This window comes from Lampetra planeri, chromosome 35, assembly GCF_965212315.1.
Source record: "Lampetra planeri chromosome 35, kcLamPlan1.2.h2, whole genome shotgun sequence".
NCBI lineage: Eukaryota > Metazoa > Chordata > Hyperoartia > Petromyzontiformes > Petromyzontidae > Lampetra > Lampetra planeri.
The window spans coordinates 7,074,174-7,092,878 of NC_136141.1; the positions used below are offsets into that span (position 1 = coordinate 7,074,174).

At 43.0% G+C, this 18,705-nt stretch overlaps 1 protein-coding gene across 1 annotated transcript in view; it reads left to right on the forward strand.

Annotated features, from left to right (window-relative positions):
• The window catches only part of DNAH3 (dynein axonemal heavy chain 3), a 142,443-nt gene that overhangs the window by 30,007 nt on the left and 93,731 nt on the right, over positions 1–18,705 (forward strand). The window contains exons 16-25 of the mRNA XM_078611111.1: positions 520–673; positions 8,200–8,344; positions 8,999–9,210; positions 10,244–10,335; positions 11,872–11,986; positions 14,709–14,825; positions 15,586–15,765; positions 16,942–17,078; positions 17,650–17,851; positions 18,506–18,598. Coding sequence (XP_078467237.1) covers positions 520–673; positions 8,200–8,344; positions 8,999–9,210; positions 10,244–10,335; positions 11,872–11,986; positions 14,709–14,825; positions 15,586–15,765; positions 16,942–17,078; positions 17,650–17,851; positions 18,506–18,598 — 1,447 coding nt within the window. The remainder of the gene's footprint in view (positions 1–519; positions 674–8,199; positions 8,345–8,998; positions 9,211–10,243; positions 10,336–11,871; positions 11,987–14,708; positions 14,826–15,585; positions 15,766–16,941; positions 17,079–17,649; positions 17,852–18,505; positions 18,599–18,705) is intronic.

An 18,705-nucleotide genomic window follows, 5' to 3' on the forward strand; every position in this document is an offset into this window, starting at 1 on the left:
AGAGCTATATGGCTCAGTGGGCCTTACCTTAATAAAATTAAAAGTTTAGTTTAGTCCGCAATTTCATAACTGGTTCTAAAGTCGAAAAACATACAGTAAATAAAACATCATCACTATACAGGAGTACATTAATTCTGTAAACATAACATCATTATTATAATGAATGCAATTCAGTGAAAGAATAGCTCAGTAGGCTTTACCTGGTAAAATAAAAAGTTATTTATTCTAATTTTAGTGATTTGCTTACCTTTCCATTATGTTGCACTCCTATTGAGTTTTTCTATTGTTTGTTGTTTGTAACTTTCTTACTCGCCCCTATTGGACTTCATAGCTCATCAGATTCCTCCAGTATAAATAAAGATTCTGATTCTGTATGGAGGCCTCATCGCCTTTTGTAAAAATGTGTCGGTTGCGGAGTGAAACGTGCTGGGGGGGGGGCACCATTGTAAAATCTCATCTCCGTCCATGCTCCCCCCACCCCCCCCTACCCACGAAACCTTTCACCGTGTCTCCCGGTAGGGTCCGAGAGTTCGAGAAGAAGCTGCACCTCTACAGCAAGGAGGTGGACGCCTTCAAGAAACGCGAGACCATGAACCTGGAGGAGATGAAGAATAACGTGGAGAAGCTCGGCGAGCTCGCGGCCCACCTGAACGCTGCCGCCGAAGAGCTGGCGGTAATGGCTAGACATGGGAACGCAAAGAAATTGTTTCGTCGGCAATGGCTAGGCACACTGGTAATCCAGCACTGTAGAGGCGAGGGTTTGTTGGATGACCCCACAAATGCTGTGAAACTCCCTTACTGTGGGCGTCGAAGAGGCGCTTATGCCCTGACTCGCCATGAGAATGTGGTACAGCAAATATGTGGACTCCATCCGTTCCGTCTGTATGGGATAGAGTGTTTCCCCCTCGCACGTGTGGGGATTTTTTTCCAAGTGCTCCGGTTTCCTCCCACATGTAAACACTCATTGTCTGATAACACCTTAATATATAGAGGCCCGCAGAGTTTGGGCAATTATTGGTGCTGGCTCACGTCATGGCTGCCTTCCTGCTTGTGTGTGGTTCCTCGCACTTCTGAGTCATTCTTTCTGTATAAGAGTGAGAAAGTACTCTGCACGTTATAAGTTGAATTTCTTTATAATAAAGGCTTTTGGGTAAGATCGCATAAGTATAAATGTGTCGCAACCCTCCACCACTCGACACGGCCAATCAGTAAAAAATGTTTCACGTTAACAAAAGGCCAATTCGTTACTTCTTCAGCCCACTGGTGTGTGAAGACAAATTAATCTACAACGTTTAGAATTTGAGTACGACGTTTCGCTGGTAATTGCATCCAGCATCTTCGGGCGATTTGCCAGACTAGTGAAGCCTGCTCCAGGTCTTAAATAGTGCAGGACGACGTCATCATTGAACCCCATCAGTTAATTAGTATGGGATTCCTTTATAAGGAATTGTAATGTGTATTGTGTCTTACTTAGTAATACGCTTCCAGGCTGCGCTAAGTTTGTAGCTATCAGAGCGGTTAAAATTATTTGTATTTTTCTCAATTTCGATGGATTCTCTAATTAGTCTTGGCCAGTAATAATTAGTTTTGCATAACACTTCAACGTTATCAAAATAAATTGTGTGTTCTTGTTGGCAAGCATGTTTTGCCACTGCTGACAGTTGTGTTTGAGATAATTTAATGTTCCTTTGGTGTTCTTTTAGTCTTACGCTAATGTTACGTCCTGTCTGTCCAAAATAGCATTTAAGCAATTGATCCTATATACACCTTCTGTTGATAACTTTGGTAATTCATCTTTGGTACAAGACACTCGTTTTTTAATTTTGTGTATCGTATCAAATCTTACTTTAATGTTTTGCTTTTGCAAAACAAGGGCTAATTTGTCAGTTTCTCCTGAGATATATGGTATTTTAATTGTTTTGATAATCTGATCACTTTCAGCAGTATTGTTGTTTGGTCTTGGTTTGGCATTCAATGCTCTGTTAATTTGAGCATTATTGTAGTCATTCAGTCGTAGTGCTTCTTTAACATGTTTAATCTCTCTCTTTAGACTTTCACCATTCTGATACTGTTTTTTCCCGATGTATGAGTGTCTTCATGAGAGAGGATTTCTGTGCTGGGTGATGATGCGATTTGCATTCAGATAGGTATCAGTGTGTGTTTTATTTCGGTAAACGCTGCGTGCGATTTTACCATTTAGGCCGCATCAAAGCAAAATATCTAGGAAAGGGAGTGTGTTGTTCACCTCCATTTCCATGGTGAACTGGATGGCCGGGTTTTGTGCATTGAGATGATTTAAAAAATCATTAAGTGTATCTTTACCATGTGGCCAGACAACCAAAGTGTCATCGACATATCTAAACCAAAAATATGGTATTAATGTACTTGAGGCAAGTGCTCTTGTTTCAAAGTTTTTCATGTACAGATTCGCTGTAGCAGGAGATAAAGCAGAGCCCATTGCTGCTCCTTCCTTTTGTTTGAAGAAATCACTTCTCCATAAGAAATAAGTTATTTATGCAATGGTCAGCTAGTTTTGGAATATCTTCTGGTAAACATGTCTACTTTACCAGTGTATCAAGTAATTTAAGTGACTCGTTAACTGGAACCTTAGGGAATAGAGAAATTACATAAAAACTTACCAGACTATCATTAGGGTTAAGTTTAATATCTTGAATCACATTCACAAGATGTTCTGAATTTCTTACAAATTAAGATGTCCTACCGATGTAGGTCTATATTTGTTTAGTTACATATTTTGCTGATTTATATGTGGCAGAGCCTATTGTACTTACTATGGGTCGTAATGGGATACCGATTTTATGAATCTTTGGGAGCCCATACAATCTTGGTGGCTTTGAGGCCCGTGGCTTAATTTGGTATTGCTCATTCTTGGGGATTAATGAATTTGCAATGAATTTGCAATGATTGCAGTATCTTCTTGGTTCTTTCGGTACAATCACGTAGAAGGGAAATAATAAAATAATAACAATTAAACATAATAAAATACAATTCTCATAGTGAGAATTGTGTTTTATTATGTTTTATTTTTATTATTGTATTATTTCCCTTCTACGTGATTTTATATCTTTACCATGTGGCCAGAATTGTTTTATTATGTTTTATTATTGTATTATTTCCCTTCTACGTGATTTTACCGAAAGAACCAAGAAGATGAATCCCTGCAGTCACGAAAGCTTTAAATCGAAATTTAAAAATGATTGCAGTAGTATTGCATTCTAAAGTATTATTTGGATCTCGTTTAATTTTAATATAGGTATCTTCCTCCAGTAAATCTTGAATTTTATTATCATAATTTATATGTTCGTGACATCATAACAGTAGTTTGGCCTTTATCAGCTGCCAGAATTTGAGTATATTTATTTAATCGAAGCTCTCTTAAGGCTTTTGCTTTGCCAAAGCTAATATTTATTTTTGGTACTTTGCTATTCTCAATTATTTTGGCAACCTCGTGTCTAGTCTTCTCTACCTCATTATGTGGAAGATGTCTTACCGCTGATTCCACCTCGGCAATTATCTCATCTGCTGGAATCGTGCGTGGGGCAACGGCAAAGTTAAGGCCTTTAGAAGGACGGAAATCATGTCACTGGTTAAATCAGTTTTAGTTAAGTTCATTACAATTTGGTTTTAAAATTGTTCGTTATTATTTGGGACTTGTTTGTTATGTAGTCTGGAGAATTTATTAATTTGCATAGTTTGAGTTAGATTAAATACATTATCAGCCGATTGTTGTGTTATAGTATAAATTATATTCCAATAATGTATGGATACACTATTGCTGTTATGCAAGTGTGTCAGAGACTCAGAAATTTGAGATAATTCACTCCTGTTGTGTTGTCTCTGTAGCAATAATAATTCGCTAGCTTTGTGTAGTATTTGGTTAGCTTTAACAGACTTTACGTGATGTGTTATTTTAACTGCGTTTGGTATTACCTTTTAATCTCTGCACCTTTTGAGGAACGTCAGTGGACAGCTTCACTATTCTTGCAAATCGCCCGAAGATGCTGGATGTAAATACCAGCGAAACGTCGTGCTCAAATTCTAAATTTTGTGGATTCACTCTTCTTCACACACCGGTGGGCTGAAGAAGTAACTAATTGGCGTTTTGTTAACGTGAAACATTTTTTACTGATTGGCCGTGTCGGGTGGTGGAGGGTTGCGACACATTTATACTTACGTGACCTAACCCAAACACCTTTATTATGAATAATAATACTGGTCGTGAAAGCCTACATGTTAAATTGAATTTATTTTAATAGTTTTTTTTGCTTATTGGCCTTTTTATAGCCATCATTACTGGTTACATGATGAAAGGGATATCATACAATTTGCTGAATTTAATTATCATTTCTCCTGTGAAGCGTTACCTTTTTATTTATATCCTTGTGGGATATTTCTTGTTAATGATGTGCGCAATGCTTTGCACACTTACGCTATGAACCTTGCAACCCGAGTTTAATTCCTGGCCACGACTCACATCAGCGGAAAGTGATGTAGCTGCTGCTGAGCGGCGTATATTGACCCTCCAATTGTAAGGTTACAAGTTGAAATCCCATCCTGTGGTCAACACATCCCCATCATCCTGTTATGGTCAATCAAGTGAGTCACACTGCATGCAAGTCATCTGTGGTGGTTCTATTACCAGTCCCTCCAGAAAAACGCGATTATGCGATTGCAAGATTTCACGCAAAATCAGCCAAAGTCCGCATAATTATGCGGGGGGCGCGTTTTTTCAAATACGCCGCACTTTCGCCGCATAAATTGCAGATTTCCGCGCGCAAAATATGCGGGCTTGCATTATTTCATAATCCCCGCATTTTCGTTGCAAAAAGTCACATATATCTTAGCAGAAAGTTGAAAAATGTTGCGTTTACTTCACACAAGCGCAGCCATTTCCCCTGTTGCCATGGGAACGTTATGAAGTGACGTCACTCATTACGTGACATCATTGAAAAGCTGCAAACCCCGCGATGCCAATGAAACCATGATGAAGCCCGCAAATCTTTCTCATTTGCCAACAAACATAAGCGCAAAAGACCGCGCAAAGCAGTTCCCCAGGGTGTTACATGACAGTGGGGGCAAATTATTTTGCATAGCTACCTCTGTAAAACAGGAAGCACACATTTTATTTTTTAATATTTTATTTATTCATTTTTACAGAAGTTGTAGCATATTCATTTTGTAAAGCTACAGAACTTGTTCGACTCAATGTTTTGTAAGTTTGAGCCATCTGTTTGTTAAGGTCTGAAATAAAACAAGATGAGAACTTAAATATTCCCAGCACTTTCTGTGATGTAGTATGCTTGCTTATCATAGGAAGTAATAACATTAAAGTAGTAGCCTAGTGAATAGGGTGTTGGGGGAATCACTTTTTTTTTCTCTTTTTCATCAAACCGCAGTTTTTGCAAGTTCCTGCAATTTTTGCAAGTTCCCGCAATTTAATCGCATAAAATTGCATAAATATCCCGCATATTCCATCGCATTTTTTAAGAAAACGTGCCGCATAATCAACGATTTTTGCCCGCAACAATCACCAAAAAACTCCGCGTTTTTCTGGAGGGACTGTATTACAGACCAGTCTGCGCAGCAATGAAATCTAATTACTTTATTTGGCTCAGTATAACCACTGCCGAATGGCTAATTAGAGCATGGCAACGCTTGGACTTGAGTGACTCTACCCATTTGGATTGCTAATAACATTCAATTATATTCAACGTGCACTTTAGAAAACGCCCTAACCTTTTCTTCTTTTTTTTACAAACTTCATTACCCAGATAAATGGCATTGAAAATGATCATGCCATTGTGACATTGCCTGCCAATGAGCATCTCTTCGGTGCAATTTACTTATAACGAGGGTCAACCCCGAGTGACTGTTTTGTTAAATACCTCATTGGATTGGTCGACCGAGGAATGGAGCGCGTTGGCAAGTACGGCCACCGAGGAGATGAAGCGATGAAACCAGTTTGTGTATGAGTGCGAATTTGAACTTCTTTCGCACCGTATATAGCCAGCCATGCTAACCGGAGGTGCGGGTGTTACAGTGAGGGAAAAACGTATTTGATCCCCTGCTGATTTTGTACGTTTGCCCACTGACAAAGAAATGATCAGTCTATAATTTTAATGGTAGGTTTATTTGAACAGTGAGAGACAGAATAACAACAAAATCCAGAAAAACGCATGTCAAAAATTTTATAAATTGATTTGCATTTTAATGAGGGAAATAAGTATTTGACCCCTCTGCAAAACATGACTTGGTACTTGGTGGCAAAACCCTTGTTGGCAATCACAGAGGTCAGACGTTTCTTGTAGTTGGCCACCAGGTTTGCACACATCTCAGGAGGGATTTTGTCCCACTCATATTTGCAGATCTTCTCCAAGTCATTAAGGTTTCGAGGCTGACGTTTGGCAACTCGAACCTTCAGCTCCCTCCACAGATTTTCTATGGGATTAAGGTCTGGAGACTGGCTAGGCCACTCCAGACCTTAATGTGCTTCTTCTTGAGCCACTCCTTTGTTGCCTTGGCCGTGTGTTTTGGGTCATTGTCATGCTGGAATACCCATCCACGACCCATTTTCAATGCCCTGGCTGAGGGAAGGAGGTTCTCACCCAAGATTTGATGGTACATGACCCCGTCCATCGTCCCTTTGATGCAGTGAAGTTGTCCTGTCCCCTTAGCAGAAAAACACCCCCAAAGCATAATGTTTCCACCTCCATGTTTTACGGTGGGGATGGTGTTCTTGGGGTCATAGGCAGCATTCCTCCTCCTCCAAACACGGCGAGTTGAGTTGATGCCAAAGAGCTCATTTTTGGTCTCATCTGACAACAACACTTTACCCAGTTGTCCTCTGAATCATTCAGATGTTCATTGGCAAACCTCAGACGGGCATGTATATGTGCTTTCTTGAGCAGGGGTACCTTGCGGGCGCTGCAGGATTTCAGTCCTTCACGGCGTAGTGTGTTACCAACTGTTTTCTTGGTGACTATGGTCCCAGCTGCCTTGAGATCATTGACAAGATCCTCCCGTGTAGTTCTGGGCTGATTCCTCACCGTTCTCATGATCATTGCAACTCCACGAGGTGAGATCTTGCATGGAGACCCAAGCCGAGGGAGATTGACAGTTCTTTTGTGTTTCTTCCATTTGCGAATAATCGCACCAACTACTGTTATGATGTCACCAAGCTGCTTGGCGATGGTCTTGTAGCCCATTCGAGCCTTGTGTTGGTCGACAATATTGTCCCTGACATCCTTGGAGAGCTCTTTGGTCTTGGCCATGGTGGAGAGTTTGGAATCTGATTGATTGATTGCTTCTGTGAACAGGTGTCTTTTATACAGGTAACAAGCTGAGATTAGGAGCACTCCCTTTAAGAGTGTGCTCCTAATCTCAGCTCGTTACCTGTATAAAAGACACCTGGGAGCCAGACATCTTTTTGATTGAGAGGGAGTCAAATACTTATTTCCCTCATTAAAATGCAAATCAATTTATAACATTTTTGACATGCGTTTTTCTGGATTTTGTTGTTGTTATTCTGTCTCTCACTTTTCAAATATACCTACCATTAAAATTATAGACTGATCATTTCTTTGTCAGTGGGTAAACATACACAATCAGCAGGGGATCAAATACTTTTTTCCCTCACTGTATATGTGGATTATTATATCTCAGGATTGTGAATGGTGGTGGCACCTTGAGGAGGCCTTCATCCAGCAGTGGATTGACCATGGCCGACGATGATGCTGAATATGTGTCCTCGTGGCTTGGTTTCAGCGTAATAAGGGCTCACCATGTGTATGTATGTTGAACTTATTTCGCACCGTACATAGCCAACCGTGCTAATCGGAGCTGCAGGTGCTCTAGGTGGATTAGCCTTGGGCAGGACAAGTCACTCGAATGGATAATATATAAAATGGACAAGACTGGTGACATAATGGATGGCCAAAGGAGAGAGGGCATTAAAGCGGTTGGATGTCCACTCTGTAGAGATGGAGCCATGAGATCGGTTCATGTGCAGGAGCAAGGAAAAGTGTGGAATTGCAGGACCATGAGAGGTGGTGGCACCTTGGGGAGGCCTTCATCCAGCAGTGGATTGACCATGGCCGATGATGATGATGATGCTGAGTACGTGTCTTTGTTTGCTTGGTTCCAGCATAATGAGGGCTCACTGTGTGCTCTGCTCCTCAGGCCATTAACAAGGAAGAGGAGCTGCTGGAGTGGGAGGCGAGTCAGTTCCCCATTCTTCAGGCCACCATGGTGAACAAGCAGCCCTATGATCAGCTCTGGACCACCGCCCTCAACTTCCACCTCAAGTCTGACGTCTGGATGCACGGTAACGATGTACAGGTTGTACCTCGCGTTCGTCGTTTCTCTCCCACGCTGTGGGAGCTTGTTCCCAGCTCCTTCATTTCTATGATGGGCGACACGTGGTTAGTACAACACAAAAACACATCTAAACTAACTAAACAATTATATTTTACCGGGTAAAGCCCACTGAGCTATTAGCTCTTTTTCAGAGGCAGCCTGGCCACACATGATAGCTCATGGAAGTGGCTTATATCATGTGAGTGGGAATTTATAGTAGCAGCCCAGTAATCCGAACACATCCGGAGAAAAACCTACGTGAACACAGGGGGAGCGAGAGCATGCAAACTCCAAACATACAGGCGCCAGGGAGCGACAGAACCCACGACCTCCTGCTCACCAGGTGAGGGAGACAACATGTCACCAACGCGGCACCCACGGAGGGTTGTAGAGCATGACCGGCAAAAATCTATGCAGTTCAAAGGTCTACACTTGAGACTTATATCACAGGCTCTTGAACATCGACACGAGAGTGCAGGATCTTTGATGACACTGGCGCACATTACGGTGTCTGAGCCGCAAAAACCTTGCATGTCTTCACCCCAATTATGGCCTGTCAATAACCGCTCAGCCTCTCAGCCGCCCATAAAATTTAAGCCGTTGCTCCCCCTGAACTCGGCAGGGTCCTTCCAGGGCTTGAATGCGGAGGAGCTTGTCGACGAGGTGGGCACTATGTGGAGGAACATGTACAAGCTCACCAAGACCTTTGCGGACCTGCCGGGCCCTCGGCGCATCGCCGATGCCGTCAAGTCTCGCATAGACAAGTTCAAGCCTCACCTGCCCATCCTGAGCACCATCTGCAACCCGGGCATGAAGGATCGCCACTGGGACCAGGTCAGGGCAGCAGTGTTCACGGGACGAGTTGGCCCATAGTCGGCGATGGGGGTCGACGGAGTCGCGCACGGGGTTGGGTAGCGCTGGGGCCGGCGACTTCCATTCCGTACGAGCTGCGACCGCACCAGTTTCTACCGCTTTGAACCGGGCCCGCACAATGACGCCCATTGCGGGGAGCCTCGTGCGGCAACACCAGTCACTTAGCTGTGTGCTAACGGGTGGTTGCCCGCCAAAGGTGTCTGAAAGTTCTGTTCGGCCCTCGGTAAGGAGAAGGCTCCCCACCCCTGCTTTCATAAGTTTCAAGTGCTAGCGAGCATCATCATTATTTTAACTGCTCTTTGTATTTATTTAGTAGTTTTATTTTGGGGTTGGTTTGGTGGGTGGGAGCTTGCTCGGTTTAATTTGGGGTTTTTTCCTCAGTATAGCATCTTATGACCTCCAGGTGAAAGGCGCTTTTGACGTGTAAATTATTATTATGTTAAATTATGGCAAACTTTTGTGTTTGGTGTTGACATGGGAGTACGTCACTGTTCCAATTTGCGACATTTGAAGAAAATGTTTCGACAAATTGACTCAATAGGAATCTATAGAGCAATAATTTTCCCCCTTCCACGAAAACTTGGCAGAACCTTCCTGAAAGAGAGTCATGGGATGCAGTGAGGTGTTCTCTAGTAAAACAAGCAAAATATCTAGAGCTATCTGATTACATCAATCTGTTTGTCTGCCTATCTGTGCTGGTGTTTGTCACATGTCATTTCAGGCTACTAAGCATAATCCAGCCTTTCACCTGCATCTCCTTTAGAACATTCGCTGGATTATGAGAAAGTCACTTCTGGCTTGACTCATTCTTGTATAAATGTATCCAATCATTATTATTATTTTCCATAAATGTAATCTATCTATCCATGCAGCTTATATATATATCCCCACAGAGTTTTATTTTTTTATTTTGTTGCCTACGTTATTTTGGATAAATAAGACCTTCGGCTGTTGTTGATAATGTAATTTACCGTTGTTCTTTTTCCCGTGACAGATCAGCGAACTGGTGGGATACGACCTGAAGCCCGGGGAGGACACCTCCCTTGCCAACATGTTGGAATACGGACTGTCCAAATACATCGACAAGTAAACCCCACAAAACGCTCACTCGTAGTACAACAACAGCAACGACTGCCATTCGCCACTACGTGGCGGCGACATATCACGACACAGTTCTTGTACCTGGCTAGGTGCACTTTGAGGCCATGTAAAGCCTTGAAGGCTTGCTGGCGAGAGGTCAAAGGACAGATGTAGAAGCCACCGCTTCCCTCGCAAATGTTGAAATTGTTTATCAAGGTGATCTTTCATGCCTCAAATCGCCTCTATAAGAATGCTTTTTGCTTAGTTTATATATATGGTGTTTACAGTCAGGTCACGTGACGTCTGCAGCATCTAGAGGTCGCTACATTCACCACAATGTAAAAATGCATAGTCAATTTCTGCTTTAAATAGTTACCCTGAATTTGTGACAATTCATCGAATTGCCATGGGGGGAGAATCGTTGCACCCCTATATAAGCTTGACCTCCCGGCCACCCTTGTTTTAAACTATGGCGATATTAACCGTACGAATACGTGCCGTCTGCTTCAGAGTGGACGTTAAAGATGCTGCGACGAGAGCCCAACTTTCACCCCTTCCCACCACCCAGGAGCATTGAGTTGGTGCTTCGGTCCGCAAAATTTCTGTACCCACCCCCCTTTCCCCTTTTGTTATGGTTTGTGCCATGTACTGGGCTCTTTGTCAACGTATATCTAAAAAAAAAAGACATTACAAACAAAAAGATGCTGCGACGTCACTCGCAAGCGTATGCCATTGTGTCGGAATCATGGTACAAATTTTGGAAATTAGAAACATTGCACGCACATTGCTTAATTGTATGTATGTTGAACTTCTTTCGCGCTGTACATAGCCAACCGTGCTAATAATTTGAATATACTCAGCAATCATCACCCCCAACTGCAAAAAAGTAATGAGACTCAATGAGGCTTTCCTGGGTAAACAAGTGTCATAATTATCATAATTTACATCTGCGTTGAATGAGACACTGGGTAGTGTTCATCTTCATCGTCAGCTGCGGCCTACATGGCTTTTGTTGTGGTAATATTTATCATGCATTGACTGTGTCTCCTTATTTATCAACTTCTTCAGTCATTTCCTGAAAGTGGCAAAATGCACATCGGATTAAGAGTCAGGCAAGGAAGACAAACTTGCACCCACGTGATTTACACATCCAGAATAAGATATTTTTCCATAATTTGGGTTCGAAAAATAAAGGAATTAACATGAAAATATAGAACGTGGGAAATTGCCGATGAACGCAGCCATGAAATTGGTAGGTGGCAGACATCCGACCGAGGGACATCTTTTAGACCGATCGTTGCTGCTGAGCAGATGACTAGGACCTGAAGAACAAGGAGATGAAGAGGCCTTTACAACAACCGATGAACCAGGATATTGCCATGGTGCCAATATTTATGGGTTGTCCTCTGGCAGGACGTGTTCTCTGAGATTCATCATGCAATATTAATAACAAAATACATCAATAAGAGACTTCTACTTCTGTGATATTAGTTTTTGTATTTTTATATCGCATGTAAATATTTGCTTTGTTATTCTCTGTAGGATGGAGGAGATTGGCGCGGCAGCCAGCAAGGAGTATTCCCTGGAGAAGGCACTGGCCAAGATGAAGTCAGAATGGCAAGAAACGAGCTTCAGTTTTACGAGCTACAGGGACACGGTGAGCACCACACAGTTCATTCACGCGCTCGTTCTCCGCATGACCGTATGGCTCACCTCCGTCAGGAGATAATATTGCCTGATGACGGACGCTTGTGTTGCGCCCGAAACGTCGTGATTTAATTTATCGTATTTTATACCTACGTGACTTTACCGAAAGAACCAAAGAGTATGGATCCTTGCAGTCACGAAAACTTCAAATCTAGATGAATATTACCTGTCGGTGATGAACAGTGCTTTTTCATTTGGTGGAACATGCAGCAACTGGCACTCTGAAGGGATGGCTCACTCACACGCTGGCATTTGATACATGCTTACCAACAGAGTGATTGAGTTTGCATTGATGCACATACCCCCCCTCTCACTATATGCCTTGTGTCTTTTATTAAAGATGTTGGCGATCATGCCCTTCTGTTTAGCTCTGCTAATGTTTTCTCAAGAACGCTGCATTAGATACACCCAGTTGCATCCAATTATTCAAATTGCTAAAACACGACCTTTTTTAACGATATATTATAGTTTTTTTGCACTATGCATATATTTAATAACTCTTGATAACTCTGATGTCACGATGACATAATGTCAGAAAACATTCAGATTAAAGTACTGGATGTATAAGATGGAATAAAATTGATGAGAAAATATTAAGCATAAACTTTTCCTTGCTTTATTGAGCATTTGGCAGTGATCATCTTCATGGCACTAAACCAGTGGCAGAAATTCTACGTTCCCATACAGTGAGAGTATTTGATCCCCTGCTGATTTTGTACGTTTGTCCACTGACAAAGAAATTATCAGTCTATAATTTTAATGGTAGGTTTATTTGAACAGAGAGAGACAGAAATAACAACAAAAAATCCAGAAAAACGCATGTCAAAAATGTTATAAATAGATTTGCATTTTAATGAGGGAAATAAGTATTTGACCCCTCTGCAAACATGACTTAGTAATTGGTGGCAAAACCCTTGTTGGCAATCACAGAGGTCAGACGTTTCTTGTAGTTGGCCACCAGGTTTGCACACATCTCAAGAGGGATTTTGTCCCACTCCTATTTGCAGATCTTCTCCAAGTCATTAAGGTTTCGAGGCTGACGTTTGGCTACTCGAATCTTCAGCTCCCTCCACAGACTTTCTATGGGATTAAGGTCTGGAGACTGGCTAGGCCACTCCAGGACCTTAATGTGCTTCTTCTTGAGCCACTCCTTTGTTGCCTTGGCCGTGTGTTTTGGGTCATTGTCATACTGGAATACCCATCCACGACCCATTTTCAATGCCCTGGCTGAGGGAAGGAGGTTCTCACCCAAGATTTGACGGTACATGGCCCCGTCCATCGTCCCTTTGATGCAGTGAAGTTGTCCTGTCCCCTTAGCAGAAAAACACCCCCAAAGCATAATGTTTCCACCTCCATGTTTGACGGTGGGGATGGTGTTCTTGGGGTCATAGGCAGCATTCCTCCTCCTCCAAACACGGCGAGTCGAGTTGATGTCAAAGAGCTCCATTTTGGTCTCATCTGACCACAACACTTTCACCCAGTTGTCCTCTGAATCATTCAGGTGTTCATTGGCAAACTTCAGATGGGCATGTATATGTGCTTTCTTGAGCAGGGGTACCTTTCGGGCGCTGCAGGATTTCAGTCCTTCACGGCGTAGTGTGTTACCAACTGTTTTCTTGGTGACTATGGTCCCAGCTGCCTTGAGATCATTGACAAGATCCTCCCGTGTAGTTCTGGGATGATTCCTCGCCGTTCTCATGATCATTGCAACTCCACGAGGTGAGATCTTGCATGGAGCCCCTGGCCGAGGGAGATTGACAGTTCTTTTGTGTTTCTTCCATTTGCGAATAATCGCACCAACTGTTGTCACCTTCTCACCAAGCTGCTTGGCGATGGTCTTGTAGCCCATTCCAGCCTTGTGGAGGTCTACAATCTTGTCCCTGACATCCTTGGAGAGCCTTTTGGTCTTGGCCATGGTGGAGAGTTTGGAATCTGATTGATTGATTGCTTCTGTGAACAGATGTCTTTTATACAGGTAGCAAGCTGAGATTAGGAGCACTCCCTTTAAGAGTGTGCTCTTAATCTCAGCTCGTTACCTGTATAAAAGACACCTGGGAGCCAGAAACCTTTCTGATTGAGAGGGGGTCAAATACTTATTTCCCTCATTAAAATGCAAATCAATTTATAACATTTTTGACATGCGTTTTTCTGGATTTTTTTGTTGTTATTCTGTCTCTCACTGTTCAAATAAACCTACCATTAAAATTATAGACTGATAATTTCTTTGTCAGTGGGCAAACGTACAAAATCAGCAGGGGATAAAATACTTTTTTCCCTCACTGTAAGTGGGGAACCAGTCTGTCCGCATAGCCAAAACATTTGCATTTCCACAAAGTGTTCATGAGAAACATGATGTTGCTATGACAATAGGCGAAACGGCCTACTTGTGATGTTAGTTGATTGTTTTTTTTTTACATGGGCAGTCTGCACTTACTCTCGTATTATTAGGAAGCCGCTGGAGCTATGCACTTTTAAATCTAGATTGATAACTACATTCTTTAGAACTGATTTTTGTGTTTAGTTTGTTGTCCTTCCCGATACCTCCAATTAGCACAGCTGGCTGCGTACAGTGTGAAAGAAGTTCAACATACATACATACGTTTTGTTGAAATGATAAATTGTTGAGATATACATATTCGTGGATGCGTACGTTGTGTTGCGTCTTCTTACAGGGGCTGAGCATTCTATCGGCTGTGGATGATATTCAAGTGCTCATGGATGATCATATCATCAAGACACAGACCATGCGAGGGTCCCCCTTCATAAAAGCAATCGAGACGGAGTGTAAGGTACGCGTGCCGCCGACTTGGCCTCTGCTTAAAAATTTGAGTGAAAAGTACGGGGATGTTCCGAATGTTTGATTTGTCTGTGAATATTGGCTCCTTTTCGGGTATTTATGTTCAACCGAATCAAGGCCGTGTAAAGAAAACTTAAGCGGAATATTTTGAACACTGGAATGCTATAGTAACGTGGCAGCAGCAGCTCTCTCCATGAGCACAGCGTACGGGAGGGAAGCCGAAAGAGATGAGACAGAGACGGACAGTAAGAGACGAAGAAAGAGACAATGACGGGACACACAGAGACAGGAAAATAGAGAAAGAAAAAAGAGCGATGGAGATAGAGGGTAATGGAGAGACACACTGAGGAGGGGATAGAAATAGATAGTGACAAAGACAATGAGACAAAGAGAGAGCAGATAGACCCACAAAGGGAGAGGCAGATGGATAAAGAAAGACAGAGAGAACAAGACAGAGACAGACAAGGAGACAGAGACACGCAGAAAGACGGACGGTGTCATTCCCGCATATCCATCGGGTTTGTCCGCTTTCCCCCTACCTTTCAAAAATATTCAGGAGAAGGAATTGCCCACACTTCCTAAATTGGAACATTTTGAAAGATTCTGGAGCCTCAGTGAGGCTTGCCTTGGGTAAATAACTTAGTTCATATTGTTGTCGTCATATTTCCAACCATGAAATCTAGTGGCAGTGGCGCACGTGTCGGTGGCAGTTTGATTAAACCGTGCCTCGCGTTGCATGCCGATCTGAACAGCATTGGGAGGAGAAGCTGGTGCTCATGCAGAGCATCCTGGACAACTGGCTCAAGTGCCAGGCCACGTGGCTCTACCTGGAGCCCATCTTCAGCTCCGAGGACATCATCGCTCAGATGCCAGAAGAGGGACGGAAGTTTGGCATCGTCGACGCCAACTGGCGGGACATCATGACTAGCGCCGTGAGACTTTCCCCTGGGACGTCGGTCTTGTATTGTTAACAGTAATAATATAATTTCATTTCGTAGAGCCTCATTCATGCAAATGCATCCCATAATGCCACGCATCAATTAGCCTGTCCCTCTCACTGATGATACAAAAACAAAACCCCACTACTTAGAAAATCCAAAATGAATAACGAGAAAAAAATACACATAAGAAAATTATCATCACAGAGAAAATAAATTAAAATTTAAGAAATACGTATTGTATTGTATTAACTCTAGTCCTTTACAGCAAGCAGAGTGGTGTAGTCATAGACCCGAGGCTGGGAATGAAAACAACAAGAAAATACATTTTTTCCCGAATTCAGTAAAAAAAACAATATGTCAAGAGCCTCAATGCACTTGTTGAATACGAGAGACGGTGTGTCCTTAATAAATGATGTCAAGAAGCAGCAGTCCTTAAAGAGCCGCACGCTCCCGAGCCGCAGGTTGAGTTACATGGCCACTGCATGGTCACTCACCACTGCTTAAATGAGTACTGAGGTGGTGACATTTTCTCATTCCTACAGTGCAGTGTTTTTCACAAATTTTTAGAGGTGGTGCCACTTTCGCCAATAAGACATCATTAATGAGGGCCGCCAGACATTTTAAACCATTGGGGTTTGATGGCGCGATGGGGTGTTTTCACATTTGTGTATTGTTGGGGGTTGCACAAAAAGCCACCAGGGGCTGCCAGTGGCCCGCGGGCCTTGCAATGAAGAACACTGCTATAGTGGGCGCGAGTCCATGCATATGTAAAGGAGTTGCAGACAAAGCAGGTGCTGGAAGGTGTCGTTTATCAAAGGCAAAAAACACACCATGTGCACGTAGGGAGCTTGTTACAGAAGACTACCCGAGATACCCATCCCTGGGCCTTTCAAACTCTTTTTCCCGACCTTCTCGAATGTTCCAGGACTCTCATCCCATATTTCCTCTCTATCATTATTAATGGGGCGTGTTTCTCCATTTCGAATTGGCTGTCCAATCAGGTTCAAACGTCTCGTTTCTTAGCCAATCAGGCAAGCGCTCGTCGAGTAGCCAATCAGCTCAGACCAAGTATATATGTACCTCCGATTAGCACGATTGGCCACGTACGGTGCAGAATAAGTTCAACATATATGCATGCATTCAGTGCGACATTATTGTGACCCACAGTTGAAGGACACTGGCGTCCTTGTGGCTACCAGTCAGCCCAGGATGCTCGAACGCCTCCAGGAGTCCAACGTTCTGCTGGAGGACATCCAGAAGGGCCTCAACAGCTACCTGGAGAAGAAACGCCTCTTCTTCCCAAGGTAAACGTAGTAAATAATGTGGGGTGGTCGGGTAGCTCAGGGGTCACAGCGAAGAGCTGGCACCATTGAGAACTTGGGTTTGAATCGAGGCTAACCAACTTATGATGAAACCAATTTCTCAACTGCAACGATGTAATTTTCTCAGCGGAGTCACCAATAACTACATGAACAATACATTTTGGTCTTTTTCGCTTAATTTTGCAACTTCCAGCTGTGAGACTTTGAAATTGCTGTTTGATTACCATACGATGAACATGCCTTGCAGGCTGTTCAAAGTTGTCCACCCCCCTCGTGCGGATATCACTTGACAAATTAACGTTGCAAGTTCTGAATTTGAAGCACTTTCTAAGCCATCGATGAGTCACTGTGTAGTTGTGTGAGAAGAACATTGTGTCTTGTGCAAACTTTCTCCTGAAGCCCTCTCGTGGCAAGCAGACCGCGACATTGGCATTTGTCTCCTGAACATATTGCCATGTGCTAGAGTAGAATTGTCTCTTGCATGCAACATCGACAGTGGTTGGTGCAGTGTTGTCAACTCTTGTGACGCGCCATCTGTGTAACGCTCATCTAGGTTCTTCTTTTTGTCCAACGATGAGCTTCTTGAGATCTTGTCCGAGACAAAGGATCCCATGCGAGTGCAGCCGCACCTCAAGAAGTGCTTTGAGGGCATCGCGAAGCTGGAGTTCACCGAAGACATGGAGATCACGGGCATGATCAGCTCCGAACGCGAGACCGTGCCCTTCAACAAGAAGATATATCCGGCCAAAGCTAAGGTATGCAGTCCTTCTGCCTGCATTTCTTTTACTTAAAACTTTCGTGACTGCAGGAATTAATATTCTTTGGTTCTTTCGGTAAAGTCACGTAGATATAAAATAAAATTAAAATAAAATAAAAAAACCCTCGACGTTCTCGATCGCAACGCAAGCGGTCTTCATCAGGGGCAGAGAAGAAAATAAAATAAAAAAATATGGAGAGCTAAATCAAAGGTGACCCGGAGAATAATCCACATGACCAAAGGGAGAATATGCAAACTACAAATAGACAGGCGTCAGTGTCGGAATCGAACACATGACCTCCTAAGTTTGGTAGTTTATGCTGTGATAATCTGGGGGTGAACTACCCAAGCTGATTTTCGGTGCGGGGAACTTACCGTTTAACTTCAGATTTTACCTTGAATCATGTTTTCATTCCTCAAGTGATTGAGTTGTGTTTTTGTTCTGATTGCTTTGTGCTATTGCTGTTCTTGTGCATAGTTTTGTTTATTACTACTTTTGTCATGTTGGTGACCCAGGTCACTCTTGTTAATGGGACTCCTCCTGGTCCCTTTGGGTTTCTTAGCTGGTTGAACAAATACACATGGACTTGTCTCGGTGGCTGCATTGGTTGCCGCTGTCACCGATGTCACTCTCTGATTTTGGACGTGACAGGGGATGGTGGAAAAGTGGCTGCTCCAGGTGGAAACCATCATGCTGAGCAGCATCAGGAGCGTCATCAAGGAGGCTGTGAATGCCTACAATCAGGTTGGACATGATGCATCGCTCCGTTACACTTCATGATTAATTTATGGTCCTTAGGCCACATTCTGTCGAGATCAAATAAAATCGGAGTGCATTTGGCATTGGCGCCA